Source organism: Schistocerca americana, chromosome 6 (genome assembly GCF_021461395.2).
Source record: "Schistocerca americana isolate TAMUIC-IGC-003095 chromosome 6, iqSchAmer2.1, whole genome shotgun sequence".
Lineage (NCBI taxonomy): Eukaryota > Metazoa > Arthropoda > Insecta > Orthoptera > Acrididae > Schistocerca > Schistocerca americana.
In genome coordinates, this window is record NC_060124.1 from 89,581,001 (window position 1) to 89,600,018 (window position 19,018).

The 19,018-nt window shown below is 45.2% G+C and overlaps 1 protein-coding gene across 1 annotated transcript in view; it reads right to left on the bottom strand.

Annotated features, from left to right (window-relative positions):
* LOC124619637 overlaps positions 1–19,018 on the bottom strand; it is a 382,561-nt gene that overhangs the window by 111,072 nt on the left and 252,471 nt on the right. Inside the window, exon 6 of the mRNA XM_047146152.1 lies at positions 15,931–15,994. Coding sequence (XP_047002108.1) covers positions 15,931–15,994 — 64 coding nt within the window. The remainder of the gene's footprint in view (positions 1–15,930; positions 15,995–19,018) is intronic.

Consider the following 19,018-nt stretch of genomic DNA (forward strand, 5'->3'; position numbering starts at 1 on the left):
GTTCCAGACTGTAGCGCCTAGAACCGCTCGGCCACTGCGGCCGGCCGCAGTAGATTAAGTATCAGTTATTTTAATGATAGAAAGTTCCGATTACAGTACTTGATTACATCCATTAAGTAGTGAAGACATAACAAGTTTCAAGACTTTGATGTAAATAACAGTCAATACAAGGTCTCTTAAAGATGTAGTTCAGAGGTCACGTTCGACTGTCGGTTCCGTTCTAAAAATTCTAGGCGGCGAAGTTTCAATACAGTCGAGCTTAAATTTTTTCTGTAATAGAAACCAACTTAGCGCCCTTCATACAAAAATTATGAATATTGTAAATTTATTCATGACGGATTTATTAAATATTTGTGTCCGAGAAAGCGGCCTTTTAGATGCTGCTACTTTGGCATACAGCGGATTACGGCAGGTGTTCCCTTCGGCCGTCCGCTGCGCCCATAATAAATACGGCCTGAGAGACAGAGGTACCACACTTCGCAACCTACTACCATATGATCCGCGTCAATCAAACGCCGGCTTACACGCAGCCTCGGATGATATCACAGCCAGGCTGCTACTACGAGGGTTGTCCAGAAAGTAAGTTCCGATCGGTCGCGAAATGGAAACACTGGGAAAATCCGGTAAAACTTTGCACAGATGTGTCGGACAGTGTCTCTAGTATGCCCGTCGATCGTATCGCGTCGCTCTTTTCAGTTTTGAATGAACAGTGAGCACATAAACATGCGTAGGGAATAGCGTCTCCTGCCAAATATGAGGGCCTGGTTAGAGACTTCGCCTGTGTCATGCAGCCCACATAACAGAACTGTCGAGCAGTTCCTTCTTCATGCCAATTCTCGGCCACACACTGCAGGGGCTATGAAGCAGCTCTTGCAGCGTTTCCGATGAGAAGTGTTTGATCACACACAATACAGTCCATAATTGGCTCCCACTGAGTCTCATCTCTGCTCACAGGAACCGCTGGCTATGAAGACAAAATTTTTCCACAGACAACGAGCTGCAGCCCAGTGCAGATAACTGGCCAAAAGCACAGGCGGCTGCTTTCTATGACGAGGATATTGGAAAGTTGACACAACACTACGACAGAACTCGAAGAATGTAGAGAAGTAGGTGGAAGGTGTACCTAACTGTTGCAAATAAAACGTTTCTGGTTTTCACTGTGGTTTCCATTTCGCGACCGATCGGAACTTATTTTCTGGATAACCCTCGTAAACGCGTGTTCGGTAAAAGTAGAAAGTGAAAACGCGAGGACTGTACACCACTGTACACCTAATGTGTATCTGTGTTGTAAAAAGAGCATACTGAGCACCCATAACAACATCCCCGCCCTTGCTTCCTTGCGGTACAAGACTCTACAGTGGCGATGACGGCACTGCAGTGGCGGCGAGGGTAAATCGGTGGCGATCGAAGATAATCAACTTGCCTGAAGATTTTGCCCGCTTCTCTTGTGTTTTAGCTTGCACAGGTGATCGTGTTCAAGTATTTCTATTTGCTAAATTGTTGTTGTGTTCTTGCACGTATTCCAGGAGGGGAGCTGCAGAACTAATCGAATTTCTCTTTTCAGAGGCTTTGCTTGCTTTTTGATATAGCGTATTTGCGTAAACCATGAACTCCGAGCCCCCTCCACCCCCTGCCCCGGCGCCTCAGATACAGACGGTGAATGCACTGGGTCTAACACAAGTTTTTCAGTTTCAGAACCAACAAATTGCTAATTTACTGACGACGGTACAACAACTACTGGCTGCACAAGCTGCGTCGGCCGCACAACCATCATCGAGCAAACAACCAGCTCAACAAGTGCCGCCGACCAGTGTACCAATGTTTCGGCAATTTAAGGACGCAGAAGAGGAATGGCTCGAATACCTGACTCCCAAGGGGACCCTCCATACTGCAAATCACGGATTTTGATGCGCTTCAAATATGTTGTAGAGGCACTTACCCTGAGTACCTGGCTATCCGGTTTCTTAGCGACGGGCCCTGGTTGTTGAGAAAATCGATTTTGAAGTTCATTGCGTGCTTTGTATAACATTACGTACATTCCGAGCAAGTCAGCGTAGCGCAGCGGTAAAGGTTCGCGGCTACCGCGCTGGAAGGTACCGTGTTCGAATCCTGCTCCCATGTTTTTTTATGTATGCAAGAACCGCGCGGAAAATTTGGTCCTAACGTTCAAAAAAGAGTAGACGAATTAACTGGGAAATACAGAAATCCGGGAAGTTCACCAAACTGATGTACGAAGAATTTTTGAGTTCTGTTCAAATGGTTCAAATGGCTCTGAGCACTATGGGACTCAACTGCTGTGGTCGTAAGTCCCCTAGAACTTAGAAGTACTTAAACCTAACTAACTTAAGGACATCACACACATCCATGCCCGAGGCAGGAGTCGAACCTGCGACCGTAGCGGTCTTGCGGTTCCAGACTGTAGCGCCTTTAACCGCTCGGCCACGCTGGCCGGCTTGCGTTCTGTAATTCTTCCATACGTGGGACAGAAATTTTTTTTGTACATTATCGATTCGTGGGGAGGGCAAACCGATTCAACTTTATAAGATCATCTATTCACTGATGGAAGGAAAGCGAGCACCTGCACCCTAAAAGTGGTCCCGCCTAAGTGTACTCCTTATTGCCAGCCCTGCGATGTTTATTTTTACCGACAGGTGAAAATCTTAACAAAAATTACCCAGAATGCTCCAGACTTGATGAAAGACAATAGAGGGATCGCTTCTAGCGAAGTTTCGATAAAATTACATTCGCTAATCCTACATCAATTCAGCGCACCTAGTTTTGAAAGCATGATTAGATATGCATGGTTCGCATCGAAATTACTGGATGAAAGAGAAATATTTTGAATGCAAAAGAATGGTCTTTCCTCGTATCGCTCAAGAAGAAACCGTGCGCCTGCAAGACAGTTGCTTTCATAAAATGCGCATGGTGCTGCGAAAATTTGTGCTTCGGTTTTTTCTACGATAAGTATCACCCACAATATTGTTCATCAAGCAATGTGGACGATGAAAAATAAGATTTTGTAATATTGTATGACAGAAAAAATTAATAACTGAATATATCTTTATAACTTCGCACACCTTACACTGTTTGTTGATATTCTTTGAAATAAAATTTAAAAATCGATCGATTTAAAAAAAATAAATAAAAGTACACGAGCAGGATTGAGACACGGTACCTCCAGCGCGGTAGCTGTGAACCTTTACCGCTGCGCTACGCTGACTTGCTCGTAATCCACCTTATGTTATGGGTATACAAAGCTCGCAATGACCTCCAAAATCGATTTTCTCAAAAATCAAGGCGCGTCGCTAAAAAACCGGATAGCCAGGTACTCAGGGTAAGTGCCTCTACAACATATTTGAAGCACATCCAAATCCGTGATTTACAGTATGGAGGGTCCCCTTGTCAATTCCAAGCACATTGTCCAGTTCATCGTGTTCAAGTTACTGTAAAGTCACAATACTTCCTTTGGATTGCGGGGTCCCCAGTGTTCCCAATCGCGTCTGTCGACGAACTCAGCTGTGACCAAGAATCGCTGAATTAACTCCAATACTATGACCAGAAAGTCCAAGTAGCTGCAGCTAGATATAAGTTCCTTTGCTTGCAGAAAAAGCCGGAACAGACGTACCGTCAGCGGTACACAGAATTAATAGACATGACTAGGAAGTGTAAATTTAAGTGTAGTTGTGGCAACTTTTACAGCGATTTAATGTCACATGGTGCAATAATATTCATTGTAACTGATAGAAGAATACGGGAACAGATCTTCAACTACTCTGATCCATCACTTCTCCAAGTATTGCAGATCTTAGAGCAATATGATTCGGGTGCTGATATGTTTGACCAGGCCCCGATTTGTCGGGTCGAGTCACCCCATGTTCGCAACCGCCCCAAGCAGCCGCAACGAGCGCGTACACAGCCAGGCGGACAGCCACGCAGACAGGTAAATAGACCTGTCAACTTTGTGAAGTCTTGCCCCAGATGTTTTGCTTGCCATAAAAGACACAATTTACTGTCACGTAAAGCAAGGTGTTACACGTCTGGAAAAAAGCCCATGTCTACGCAGTTTGTTTTCAATGGCACAAAAACTCCAATTTTGCCCGCTCCCAGATAAAATACAGGCTCGTTCACATGCAATGAACGCTGTGTTTTCAAAACCTACAACACTTTCTGTCAATAGTGAGATTAAGGTTGTGCCTCCTTCTCGCCCTAGTGCTGTGCAACGACGTTGTAACAAACTATTTGTCTCATTACGAATTGTTGGGTGAAGTCTGCACTTTCAGTTAGACGCAGCTACTTCGGTAACTTTACTTAATCTTGCCGCGTACGAACACTTAGATTCACCATGCCTTTCTAAATCTAGCAAGCACCTCAATGCTTACAAAGGACAGGAAGTTCCACTTACAAATCTCACACTGTTGTTGTCGTTGTGGTCTTCAGTCCTGAGACTGGTTTGATGCAGCTCTCCATGCTACTCTATCCTGTGGAAGCTTCTTCATCTCCCAGTAACTACTGCAACCTACATCCTTCTGAATCTGCTTAGTGTATTCATCTCTTGGTCTCCCTATACGATTTTTACCCTCCATGCTGCCCTCCAATACTAAATTGGTGATCCCTTGATGCCTCAAAACATGTCCTACCAACCGATCCCTTCTTCTAGTCAAGTTGTGCCACAAATTTCTCTTCTCCCCAATCCTGTTCAATACCTCATCATTAGTTATGTGATCTACCCATCTAATCTTCAGCATTCTTCTGTCTGTAGCACCACATTTCGAAAGCTTCTATGCTCTTCTTGTCCAAACGGTTTATCGTCCATGTTTCATTTCCATACATGGCTACGCTCCATACAAATACTTTCAGAAAGACTTCCTGACACTTAAATCTATACTCGATGTTAACAAATTTCTCTTCTTCAGAAACGCTTTCCTTGCCATTGCCAGTCTACATTTTATATCCTCTCTACTTCGACCATCATCAGTTATTTTGCTCCCCAAATAGCAAAACTCCTTTACTACTTTAAGTGTCTGATTTCCTAATCTAATTCCCTCAGCATCACCCGGCTTAATTCGGCTACATTTCATTATCCTCGTTTTGCTTTTGTTGATGTTCATCTTATATCCTCCTTTCAAGACACTATCCATTCCGTTCAACTGCTCTTCCAAGTCCTTTGCTGTCTCTGACAGAAATACAATGTCATCGGCGAACCTCAAAGTTTTTACTTCTTCTCCATGGATTTTAATACCTACTCCGAATTTTTCTTTTGTTTCCTTCGCTGCTTCCTCAATATACAGATTGAATAACATCGGCGAGAGACTACAACCCTGTCTCACTCCCTTCCCAACCACTGCTTCCCTTTCATGTCCCTCGACTCTTATAACTGCCATCTGGTTTCTGTACAAATTGTAAATAGCCTTTCGCTCCCTGTATTTTACCCCTGCCACCTTCAGGATTTGAAAGAGAGTATTCCAGTCAACATTGTCAAAAGCTTTCTCTAAGTCTACAAATGCTAGAAACGTAGGATTGCCTTTCCTTATCTAGCTTCTAAGATAAGTCATAGGGTCAGTATTGCCCCACGTGTTCCAATATTTCTACGGAATCCAAACTGATCTTCCCCGAGGTGTGCTTCTACCAGTTTTTCCGTTCGTCTGTAAAGAATTCGCGTTAGTATTTTGCAGCCGTGACTTATGAAACTGATAGTTCGGTAATTTTCGCATCTGTCAACACCTGCTTTCTTTGGGATTGGAATTATTATATTATTCTTGAAATCAGAGGGTATTTCACCTGTCTCATATATCTTGCTCACCAGATGGTAGAGTTTTGTCAGGATTGGCTCTCCCAAGGCTGTCAGTAGTTCTAATGAAGTGTTATCTACTCCCGGGGCCTTGTTTCGACTCAGGTCTTTCAGTGCTCTGTCAAACTCTTCACGCAGTATCATAACTCCCATTTCATCTTCATCTACACCCTCTTCCATTTCCATAATATTGTTCTCAAGTACATTGCCCTTGTATAGACCCTCTATATACTCCTTCCACCTTTCTGCTTTCCCTTCTTTGCTTAGAACTGGGTTTCCATCTGAGCTCTTGATATTCATGCAAGTGGTTCTCTTTTCTCCAAAGGTCTCTTTACTTTTCCTGTAGGCAGTATCTATCCTACCTCTCGTGAGATAAGCCTCTACATCCTTACATTTGTCCTCTAGCCAACCCAGCTTAGCCATTTTGCACTTCCTGTCGATCTCATTTTTGAGACGTTTGTATTCCTTTTTGCCTGCTTCATTTACTGTATTTTTATATTTTCTCCTTACATCAATTAAGTTCAATATTTCTTCTGTTACCCAAGGATTTCTATTAGCCCTCGTCTTTTTACCTACTTTATCCTCTTCTGCCTTCACTACTTCATCCCCCAAAGCTACCCATTCTTCTTCTATTGTATTTCTTTCCCCCATTGCTGTCAATTGTTCCCTTATGCTCTCCCTGAAACTCTGTACAACCTCTGGTTTTTTCAGTTTATCCAGATCCCATCTCCTTAAATTCCCACCTTTTTGCAGTTTCTTCAGTTTTAATCTACAATCTCACACTAGGACAGTGAATTTTATTGTATTGAAATCAAGAGACAGTGAGAACATAATAGGTTTATATGCCTTTGATTTGTTTGGGCTTAGCATCTACGATGTGACCTAGCCCCCGCCGGCCCTGCTCGCCGACCCGAGACTGCCGTCGCCACCGCCGTCATCGCCCCAGGACATGCCCTCAGGCCTGGACGTGTGCCCTGGCATCAGTTTTCAGAGGATGTTCTTGTTGGCTCGCAAGCTAGATGGAGGGGTCTGGTAGGGTGTAAGCCGTCCTCCACAGTCATATCTCCCGGCTCATCTCTATGTCCAGTGTCGTGAATCCACCCCAGCCCCCCCCCCCCCCCATTGTCGTTGGCATCCTCCCTACACAACAATGGTGTGCCATTTCGGGGGAGAGGAAAATGCTGGCGTAAGTTGTCGCCAGCGCACCGGTTGGCAAACATGAAGCAAAGTTCGATTAGTAGGCGCTGGATCCAGCATGCGTACCACAAGAGAGGCCAGAGACACACCTGCGAGCAACACACTGCCAGCACCCTCTCGACGACAAGTATTTAGGCCGCCTCTGCTGACCAGAGGGCCTCACTGTCTCACTCTTACAGTTTGGCGTCTCCTCAGTTCACGTCACCGGCTACAACAGTACATAGAGACCATATTAGGGTTTATAGTGGGACTAGTACTTTAAATCAGTCTGCAAGGACTATTACTGATGAGCTTTACCACAGAACAAGGACTCTATTCCAGTTAAGCAAATGTTCATGTAAACAAAGAACCGTATTAATCCACATGTGTATTTGTGTTGTACAAAGAGGATACCGGGCACCCACACCAACACCCTCTCCCTTGCTTCGTTGCGGTACAAGACTCTACAGTGGCGACTAGGACACTAAAGAGCTACTCTTGTTCTTTGGACCGGTGAGCGCTGCAATTAACAGTTATTGTTAACTCAGCAGAGTGTGGAAAGTGACGGACATAAAAATTTAACATACCAATAAGTCGACGCTATTCCTTGGCTGTATTTGGGCGTGAAATCCGTAAGACAGCTTTCACCTTCTCTGGCAGTGGCAGCGATCCTGCTGCTGTTATCCCATGCGCTTGGAAATCCACTTGGGGCTGGCCAAAGATACATTTGGCGGTGTTCAGGCGACCGCTTAAACACTTCTGTTAAATGCTGCCTATGTTGCTCTGCTGATGTGGAAAAAACTATAATATCATTCAGGCAAGCGAAAGCAAAAATTGGTCCCTGTAGCACAGAATCAGTGAAGCATTGCCATATTTGAGCAGCGTTCCTCAGTCCAAAAGTCATAAATTTGCTCTCAAACGGGCCAAAAGACGTGATGATTGGTGTCTTGGGAATGTCTCGTTCGGCCACAGGGATCTGTATGCATGTTTTTGCACAGTCCAGCACACTAAAAGTAACTGCACCATTCAACTCATAGCTATACTCAGGTAACAACGGCACCGGGTACCTATCCGGTATTGTTCTGGCATTCACAAGGCCGCCGTGCACCATCCCTTTTCGGGACCAAATACAGTGGTGAGGACCAGGAGCTGCTGGAAGGCCGCATTACACCTTCGCGAAACGGCCCTGTACGTGCTCGAACCACAAAGCTGTACTGTGTGGCCAGAAAGGTGGTAGTCTTACAGCGAATCGTGACATATCGAGGTTCGCGTCAGTCATCGACACGGCGGGGTTTGCGTTTGTCATTTTGTAATTCTCTTGTGTAAACGCTCGTTAATCCAATGGTACTACGCAGCTGCATCATGCCGTGGTGACAAGCTGCGCAGGCTGTCGTTCGACCGTTAGAACCTGCATGCACTTCATCGAGGGGACCACACTACACAAATCTCCTTCAAACAATATTAACGTTAGCGTTATTGATCACAGCCACAGGAGACGGCAAGGAATACACGGCCCGTTCGCTCGTTCAGGCTAAACGGGATGGAGAGGTATCACGAAATTTTAACCCTGGATAGCTAATGCCTGTAAGAACCAAAATTACTAATGTTGTGTAAGTCGACAATGCACAATTTTTAATCTACGGAAACTTGGCGCCACGCGCTCCCATTGGCCGCGGGATTGCCCTGTAGCCGGATGTTCTGTACAATGCATGACCGCAAATGCTTTGCCTGCCGGAGATCGCGATGTATGCAAGGCGGCCCGCACGCTCGGTGGTAGCGCACCAGCCTTCCACTCTGGGCGCCTGGGGGCGAATCCGCCGGCGTCCCGGCACATCCATTGTAGTTTCATGATAAGACGTACCGGGAACAAACCCGTCCACAGCTGTTAGTTCGCGTACAGAAAGTCTTTTACAAATTGTGTCGACCTGAAAAGGGCCTTTTTTGTAGCTAGGACATTGTTTACTTAGCAGGTGCTCGAACTGGCGACCGTCTGAAGCGACACAAGCTCGGTAACGTCGAACAATGTTTTGCCGAACCCTTTCAAAGATTCCTGGTATTGCTGTGATGTGATCGGCGGCATGTTGAATGCGATCCATTAATTCCTCTTCGTTTCTAGGTGATTAGCTTCTGGGTGGGTGAACCAGAACCTTGAAGAATGCTCACAGCAAAAAGTCCTGGTAGGGCCATGTCCTACGAGCACCTCTGCCAATTACCCGGCCGCCGAAGAGTTCATTTAAATACCTGTGCACAGCACGACTGTTATGTGAGGGCTCTCCATCATGCTGCAACCACATGGGCAGCCATATGTCCAGGGCAACATCTGCCAGCAGGTTGGGTAGAGTTTCTTGCAAAAAGTGAAGGTAATTTGCCCGGTAAGTCGAGGAGGTAGACGGAGCGGCCCAGTCTGATGGTCACCCACAATGCCTTCCCATATATTGAGCAAAAATCGTTCCTGGTGTCCGTGGACGTACGTGACGTGAGGATTTCCCCCCGCCCAGTAATGAACGTTTCGAGTGTTGTAAAGGACATCCCGATGGAAGGTGCAGTCGTCGGTAAACACAATGGCGGGGCAGTGACGACCTCGTGCAATACGTCGCACAAACCACCAGCAAAACGCTAGCCTGTGTTCATAGTTCACCACAGGATTTAGGTATTTGACGGGGTGGAAACTGGATGCTGGCCATCATTCCTCAAAACCTCCCAGACTAACCGATGAGTGACCCCCACGTCGTGTCCAAGTGCGCTTCCTCGAAGCGCTCGAGAACAGTCTCTTCAAATGCAGCATCCCGTCGTGTTCGAGGTCTTCCAGCATCACCACGATATTCAGCTAACGAGCCTGTCTCGCCAAGTCGCCGGTGAATTGCTGTAAACGTTCGCCTGTGTGGGTGGCGTGTTGCTGGGTACCGGTCCTCGTACAACCGTCGAGCTTCATGCGCATTGCCGTCGGCTAGTCCATAAAAAAAACAATATCTCGTTGTTTTTCAGACGAATACTATGCTGCCATGCTTACTGTATGACTAAATCGTACGTGACGTATGTGTGCTCCGAAGCGAAGCTTACGTATGAATGCCTCTGACGTGAGGTGGAGTCAAATAGCAAGACCTATTAGACACGTGTGCGTATCACGTTGGGGCGGTGGCGGGACGAGGGACGTTTGTATGTGTGAACCGAGAGCCACAGCGCTGCCTGTCAACAGACGAAAGGCAACAGGGCAATCCCACGGCCAATCGGAGCGCCAAGCTTCCGTAGTTTAAAAATAGTGCGTTGTCGACCTCCACAACATTAGTAATGCCCTACTGGCATCAGCTATCCAGGTTTAAAATTTCGTGACACAATTTTTCTCCACCCTGTACACCCGTTCAACAGCCGGCAGCTGATGGCTGAAGTGGTCACTGTAGCAAATAGATATCTACTAATACCAGTGTTGCTGGCCCCTGTTCTGATCACAAGCAAGGTAGATTGTTCCTACACATCGGTCAGGGACCTGAAGATGGCGTAATAAAACGCTGAAACTGGTTGCCAAATAAAATAAGGTTTAAAATTGACGGCTGAAAGGTGTTTAATTTGACAGCCTCAGTCCACATAGTTTTGATGTGCGGGTATAGTGCACGCAGAATACCGAGACGGGTAGATGTGCAGACGGCAGGACATGTGTTGGAAGAGGAGTAATCGTGGAGGCTGCGGGCAGGCGCTGGAGGGCAAGTGCCATTTTAAACTGAAGCCTACACTCACTTTTTTTTTTTTGGTTGTAAATATTAAGCGGGGCCCGTTCACGCCCACACTTGCGTGGTGACCATTTAGAAAGATCTGTCACCTTTTGTTTGACTAGTATTTAAAAATAATTCCACCGAATGTGAACCGATTTATTTTCACCTGGTATGTTAACCATTTGCAACCTTCAGAGAAGTGTCACGAGGGGAATTTTGAGTAAAACCTAAACATTTCTCCTGCTGCCATGTTAAAATTTGCTTCTTTTACTATACTCGGCGGAATTTGGACAGCCTCACCTCACTAACATGTTGTGCAGACGGAACTGCGAGAGAATTCTGAAACATTTGTTTATTAAGTTTAGTAAGTGAGGAACTGAGTGAAAGTACGGTAAGCATCTTGTGAGAAAGCTCATCCTTGGTACAAAATAAACGTGTAATGACTGCACTTTTGTTGTTCCAAAACCCATAGCATTTCTCATTTCACCAGCTATCGTTGGCCCTTAAAAATTACATTCTTTCATCGGAAAAGTCTGTAGTTAGTGGAATAACACTGTAGATGATGAAGTTTTGTGTAATAACGGTATGGCAATATATTCTCCTCTCTGTGTGCTGTCATTTTCCAAAATCTCACTTCGATATGTCAAACCGTTTGTCAAATATGAGGAATCTTGTGGATATTTCACTCTGGATTCATCGCTGGCGTGGTGCGATTGCAAATGAGTGTGCTACATCAGATCAGTTTTCTCGAGATTGGTGGCAGATGGAGACTTCCACTCAAGTCTAAAGAAAAGCTGAATATGTTAGCTAAATTTAATACACTGCGACGTATTATGTAATAAGCACCAAATGCAAAATCATAGGGACCCCTATTTTCCATTGCAAACTTTTCCGGATTTTGCGCAGTGTCCTACTTCCTCGTAAATATCACAATAACTATGACCATTAACGAACTTATGGGCACATAATAATTATCCTGACATATAAAGCTACAAGTAACTCAAAAATGAATTTTTTTACGGAATAGTTTCTGTAAAATCGTTTGAGAAAGATTGCAGGGCGTGTGCGTCGATTCTGTCATCACCGAGCGGCCGAAAGGTAGCAGACGCTTGTCGACCTCCTCTTCTGAAGAAGCGAATGAACTCGCACAGCGCTTTGGACGAGAACTGGACATTGCGCATCTTGCACCGTATCCTGTGCGATCTACACTGAAGCGCCAAAGAAACTGGTATAGTCATGCGTATTCAAATAGAAAAATAAGTAAACATGCAGAATACGGCGCTGCGATCGGCCCAGTTGTTAGATAGCTTACTGCTGTTATAAATGGCAGGTTATCAAGATTTAAGTGAGTTTTAACGTGGTGTTATAGTCAGCGCACAAGCGAAGGGACACAACATCTCTGAGTCAGCGGTGAAGTGGGGATTTTCTTGCACCAACGATGACTGAAGAGAATCGTTCAACGTGTGACAGAAATGCAACCCTTCCGCAAACTGCTGCAGATTTCAATGCTGGGTCTCAACAAATGTAAGCCTGCGAACCATTCAGTGAAATATCATCGATATGGCCTTTCGGAGCCAAAGGCCTACTCGAATATCCTTGATGACTGCATGACACAAAGCTTTACGCCTCGCCTGGGCCTGTCAACAACGATATCGGACTGTTGATGACTGGAAACACGTTGCCTGCTCGAACGAGTCTCGTTTCAAATTTTTTCGAGTGGATGGAGGTGTACGGATATGAAGACAACCTCATGAATCCATGGACCCTGCATGTCAGCAGGGGACTGTTCAAGCTGGTGGAGGCTCTGTAATGGTGTACATCCTGTCTGATCATCTGCATCCATTCATCTCCATTGGGCAATTACAGCAGGACAATGCGACACCCTACACATCCAGAATTGCTACAGAGTGGCTCCTGGAACACTGTTCCGAGTTTAAACACTTCTCCTGGTCACCAAACTCCCCAGAAATGAACATTATTGAGCCTTGAAATGTGCTGTTCAGACGAGATCTCCACCCCCTCGTACTCTTACGGATTTATGGACAGCCCTGCATGATTCATGGTGTCAGTTCCCTCTAGCACTACTTCAGGCATTAGTCGAGTCCATGGCACGTCGTGTTGCGGCACTTCTGCGTGTTCACGGGGGCCCTACACGATATTAGGCAAGTGTACCAGTTTCTTTGGCTCTTCAGTGTATGTCTCTGATGTTAAAGAAGAATGCTTTTACATTTGTCATGGAAGCGAAAAGCTACGAACATATTTTCTTGTAGACGTCAATGCGTATCTATTCACAATATAATGTAAAAAAAAATGTAAATGTGTTTGAATTCCTAAGGGACCAAACTGCTGAGGTCATCGGTCCCTAGACTTACACACTACTTAAACTAACTTATACTAAGAAGAACACACACACTCATGCCCGAGGGAGGAGTCGAACCTCCGGCGGGAGAAGTCACACAATATAATGTATTAAACGTAATTGTGTTTTCGGTCATTTCCTCTCCCTCCATGTGAAATAATTAACAAAATAATAATGTAAGAATCTGGTACGGAAATACTTCTGGCCATCTACCTTCCGCTTGTCGTAATCGCGCACAGGCAGTGTTTATGTAAAACTTGGAAACATTAATTATTTACGGGCTTCATCCCACAAGATAAGCGTAGCAAACAGTTTCAATCATTTTTGCGTAATGTTTGAAAGTAATTACATTAAAGTCAGAAGGATTGCAATCTAAATTTAAGTTGGAAAAAATTTAAAAGATCAAGCTTGTATCAGTAATAATATCTTTGCTCAGTAACAGTCAGATAACAGGTTTCATTAAAAAAAAAGTGAAATTAACATCTAGTGAAATACTTAAAATCTTTTCACCGTTAAAATCATGCCGGAACATGATACTATCATGATCGTTGCCACAATATAGCTACACAGGTAGCTGTAAGGTCTCCCTCCGTAGCATTGTTTTGTACCGGGCAATCTTGACACGATTTTTTTAACAAGCTACGTGTATGATATATGCTGGGAGAGTATTTCTATTGGGAAGCGAACTTCCGCAAAGAACTAATTCAATGTCTTTTTTGCTTACGAAGCGCATTGCATTGATACAAGCATATAAAACTAGCCGTTCATACGAACCTGCGAATACGCATACGGAAAATTATCGACACTCGTAATTAAAGGAGAAGGGACGAGGTACCTTCCGTCTCTGCACCTGCTAACATCTGCTTTTACTTCAGCTCGACAATGGTCGTTTAAGAGTGAAATCGAGACCACAATTGTCTCAGCAGGAGACCACACACTGGCATTAAAATAGGCTTTTATTGCAAGCATCCCTTCGTCTGGCTAACTGCATACGTCATTTTATCTCTAGTTTGACAATTTGAGTAGGCGCCCTTTCGACACTTGTCAACAGCAAGAGAGGTCACTCGCCAGGCATCAAGAAATTTTGCTCTCCTGGCATACGATGTGTGCCCCAGGACGGCCCTCGTCTGTGGACAGAACAGTGCAGTGCGGCCGGGCGCGTGTCTTTCACAGTCGGGCAGGAAAAAGGGGGGGGGGGGGGGCGATGTTGCGGACGAGTCAAGGGTTCTTCTACAGGCGTCAGTCGTACTGTACGTGGGTGAAGTCTATCTACGCCCAATACATCATATGTTGTATTTTCTGTCTAATTTAATATACTCTTAAGACAAAAAAAAAAAAAAATGCCCTGTGAAGGGGTTATGCAAATTAGTCAAAAATTCATATTCAGGTATCGACGGAAAAAGCAAAACTGTAAGCTATGCTGGCCCATGGATGAACGTTTGATGCTCCAGAAAAATTTCACCGCGCAGCCGGGAACGGTAGTAAACAAGGGACATGTCGATACCGAGGCATAAAGGCTTCGCGAATTTCATTCCGTGTGCTCAGTTGGACGGTAACTATGCCTCGCAGTTAGTGAACAATATATGATGTCCACATTTGAGACAAGACGTGTAGTTGGACTCACAGAAGCCGGTTGAAGTAATCGGCTAATCGCTAAACAACTGAATAGGAGCGATGCCACTATTCAACTGCGTTGACAGAAATACGTGAACCACGGCGGAACGCAGCGTCAAGATGATAGCGGTCGCCCTAGAGAGATGACAAAGCCTGAGCATTGAGCAATCGCCGGAGAAGCACTTAGGGCCCCGTATTCATCATTATCAGCGATCTAACATGCAATTGATGTTTCAATAAATACAGGGACAATTTAGTAGGCGTCTTACAGAAAAGGGGTTGGGTTCAAGGCGACCCTTGCGCCGACTACCGTTGACCTCTCTACACCAACAAGCCCGTTTGCTGTGGTGTTGGGCACATTCGGCATGGGCTCTGACTGGTTGGTGTAGAATTATTTTCAAATCCCACATGGAACTGAGCCTGGATGACCAGCGAAGACATGTCTGGAGACGCTCCAGACGGTGGTGGAATACAAAGCTGACTGTCGCCCAACAACCACGAGTGATAGTCTGGAGTGCCATTTCATTTCATAGTGGGACCCCTTTGGTTGTCATCTGGGATACCCTTCCAGTACAGCGGTACATCAACGACATTCTACGCCCCACTTTGTTCCCCTTCATGGCAAGCCATATTTGGCTTGCAATTCAGCAATATAATGCCCACACGCACACGGCGCCTTTCTACTACTTGTCTTCGCGTTTGCCATACCCTACAATGGCCAGTGAAATCGCCGGATCTCTTCCCAGTTGAGAACTTTGGAGCATTGTGGGCAGGGCCCTCCGACCAGCTCGAGATTCTAACGATATAACGCGTCATTTGGACATAATTTGGCACGATGTCACTCAGGGGCACATCCAACAACTCTATCAATCAAAGCTAAGCTGAATAACTGCTTGCATAAGGGTCAGCGGTGGACCAACGCGGTATTGACTTGATCACTTTGTGAAGCTCTTTCTCGTGGATAAATCATCCAATATTTCGGAAACCGTAATCATTTGTCTGTCCGTACACGTACATAACATCTACCGATTTCTGTGATCTTCGTGATGCGTCTTTTTGTCTTAAACTGTATTTTATAGTTGCAGTGAGACATCAGATGTAAAATCGATGCGGACCTCAATATGTGTCTCCAGCCCCTCCACCGCCCACTGCTTTTCCATGGTTATTAATTTGAACACAGCTTTATTGCTCAATAAGAAGCAACTGTTGTAGTAGTGTAACGCTCAAGGCGTGTTTGCTTGCATATCAGGGAAACATATATTTCATGCAATGTTCGATTTACTCACCTCCAAATTTATCAGTAATGGTGTGGATCACGTTGAAGAATTTGTTGCATCTGCTTAGCGACACCTGAAAAAACAACAAAAGTTGTTGAATTGATTATAGTTAACATTTACTACAAAGCGCCTACAAGCGTGAACTAATGTTAAAACGAAGAACGGTTCACTTTTAACTCTCGTCGACTATAACGTCATTAGAGTCAGAGTTCAAGTTTCCCACGGATCAGAAGGGCGCATATTCTACCAAATCTCAACAGAGGAACCATTTCGGCCTTTGCGAGAAGCGATTTGGTGAAATCACAGGAAACCTAAACGTGAATGGACTTACGGGGATTAGAATCCTAATCCTCTTAAACCTGGGTGCAGAGACTTAATCTAGGCGCCTTATCGCTCGATAAGAGATTGAAAACAAACAATTCTTAGATCACAGGCATTCGGTGTCACATGTAGTCAGCGTAAAGAAGCTCAGTAAAATAAGTATGAACACGTTAGTACAAACAAATCATTTAATTTTGTCTGTAACGACTATTACATAAGCCATAGCTGATTTTCATACATGAAATACAAAGGGAACAACACCAATTTTCAGTCACAAACGATGTTTTTATTTAAATTACGTTGACTTTCTTTAAAATGCTTGTATTTTACGAAATATAACTAAAAAAGATGAGGCATACAAAAGTTACATATTCGAGTCCGTGTCGTGACGCTGGATACCGGAGTTTGTTGCTCTATGACGAGACCATAGAAAACATTTTACCGTCGTTTGTGTTAGTTATATAGCAAGTTGTGTTGGAATACGAATTTATTTACTTACTGCCGTTGTGTGGTTGGCATTGGGTTAGCGTCCAACTGGTAGCTTCCTATTCATTATCATTTACTACTCATTACTACTGTTTATATGGCAAGTTGTGTTGGAATACGAATTTATTTACTTACTGCAGTAGTGTGGTTGGCATTGGGTTGGCGTCCAACTGGTAGCTTCCTATTCACTATCATTTACTACTCATTACTACTGTTTTCTGAACGTTGAGTATCGTCAGAAACCGGCGTGCATCCAGCTTGTGCTGCAGGGGGGTGAAGCTCATAAGGATTTCAGCCCACCTGGAGCGCCACAAGATTATCAGTCCTTCCACATAGCGTCTTCTTGTTGGTTGATTTATAGTCTTCCATATTTCTTTTGGTTTCGTAGTAAATAGAAGCTGGTTTCATCGCATTGTGTTCTTAATTATGACTTCTTATATGTCTTACGCTCTTTGAACTGCATTCTAAATATGTTCTTCATATTGTGCCTGATTTTTTTATTTTTTTGCACATCCGTAATTTTCGGTTGGATAAATGATTGCCCGCATCTCGTGGTCGTGCGGTAGCGTTCTCGCTTCCCACGCCCGGGTTCCCGGGTTCGATTCCCGGCGGGGTCAGGGATTTTCTCTGCCTCGTGATGGCTGGGTGTTGTGTGCTGTCCTTAGGTTAGTTAGGTTTAAGTAGTTCTAAGTTCTAGGGGACTGATGACCATAGCTGTTAAGTCCCATAGTGCTCAGAGCCATTTGAACCATTTGATAAATGATTCCATGTTTGTTTTTGTTTCATGTAAAACAACAGCTGGTTTCTTTGCGTGGTGTTCTGTGGACTGATGTATGTGCACTGCCGGAAAAAAGTTAGTGTACCTTTTTAGAGGTTTGTAACATTTTCCTGTGAAAAAATGCATATCGAGTACATGAAATGGCTCTGAGCACTATGGGACTCAACTGCTGAGGTCATTAGTCCCCTAGAACTTAGAACTAGTTAAACCTAACTAACCTAAGGACATCACAAACATCCATGCCCGAGGCAGGATTCGAACCTGCGACCGTAGCGGTCTTGCGGTTCCAGACTGCAGCGCCTTTAACCGCACGGCCACTTCGGCCGGCAGTACATGAAATGACTACATTTAAGATCAATAGCATAAGCGGTTCTGAGGTGCTAAGTGTCGACCCATGCTGAGACACCCATATTAGGACGTGGTGTTGCATCCATAGGGGGCAATACAGGCGCTGGCTCTTGATCCAGTCGATCGTACAGACGGCCAGTACAGTCCTGGGATACGTTATGCCACACCTGCTCAACCTGGTCACCAAGTTCTGTAAGAGTTGTTGGTTGACAAGTCACACGAGTCACTTCGTGTTCCATCATATCCCACATGTGCTCGGCTGGAGACAAGTCCAGTGATCGTGCTGGCCAGGGAGGTTGCTGCACGTCTTTCAGAGCATGTTGAGTCTCAAGGGCAGTGTTTGGGCGAGCACTATGCTGTTGGGACAACACATCATCTCCCTGTTGCAAGAAGCGCAAAAGAATGGGTGTAACGACGTTCTGTATGTAACGAGCGCTGGTCAACGTACCCTCCAGAAACACCAAAGGTGAACGAGAGTTGTAACTTATAGCACCGTAGACCGTAAAGCCTGGGGTGGAGCAGTGTGTATTGGACGAATGCACTCTAGGAGACAGTGCCTACAAGGTCTGTGTCGTACACGTAAACGACCATCGCTTGCACGCAGGTAGAATCCGCTTTCATCGCTGAAGACCAGAGCGCGCCATTCCGTCTTCCAAGTGATCCTCTGACGGCACTATTCGAGCCGTGCATGTTGATGTTGTGGCGTGAGTGTACGGGCTAGAGGTATGCACGCATGTAGACCCACTGCTAATTACCAGTTCACAACCGTTCGTGTTGACATGTCAGGTCTCATGAGTTCTCTTATCTTTTGTGGCTGTACTATCTGCCGCTGCTGCCCTTACAATACGATGATACTAGCGGGCGTCTGTGCTGCGTGGACATCCAGAACCTCGTCTACGGGTGAAAGAATGTTTACGTGACCCCTCATACCAGCATCGTTGCGCAATTCACACGGAACGTCCACCTTGTGTGGCAATCCTGCGAGCGGACCATCCCGCCACTACGAAGGCTACAATTTGACCCTTTCAAACTCGCTCACTTAGCTGTAGAAAGCATGAATGCGGCTCCGTGACATGGCTGCCTTTTTGCTTCACACATTTGCACCACAATGAACCTTCTGGCTGTGAGCATACCATAAGGGTAGACACAGTTTGCGCTCTGGTA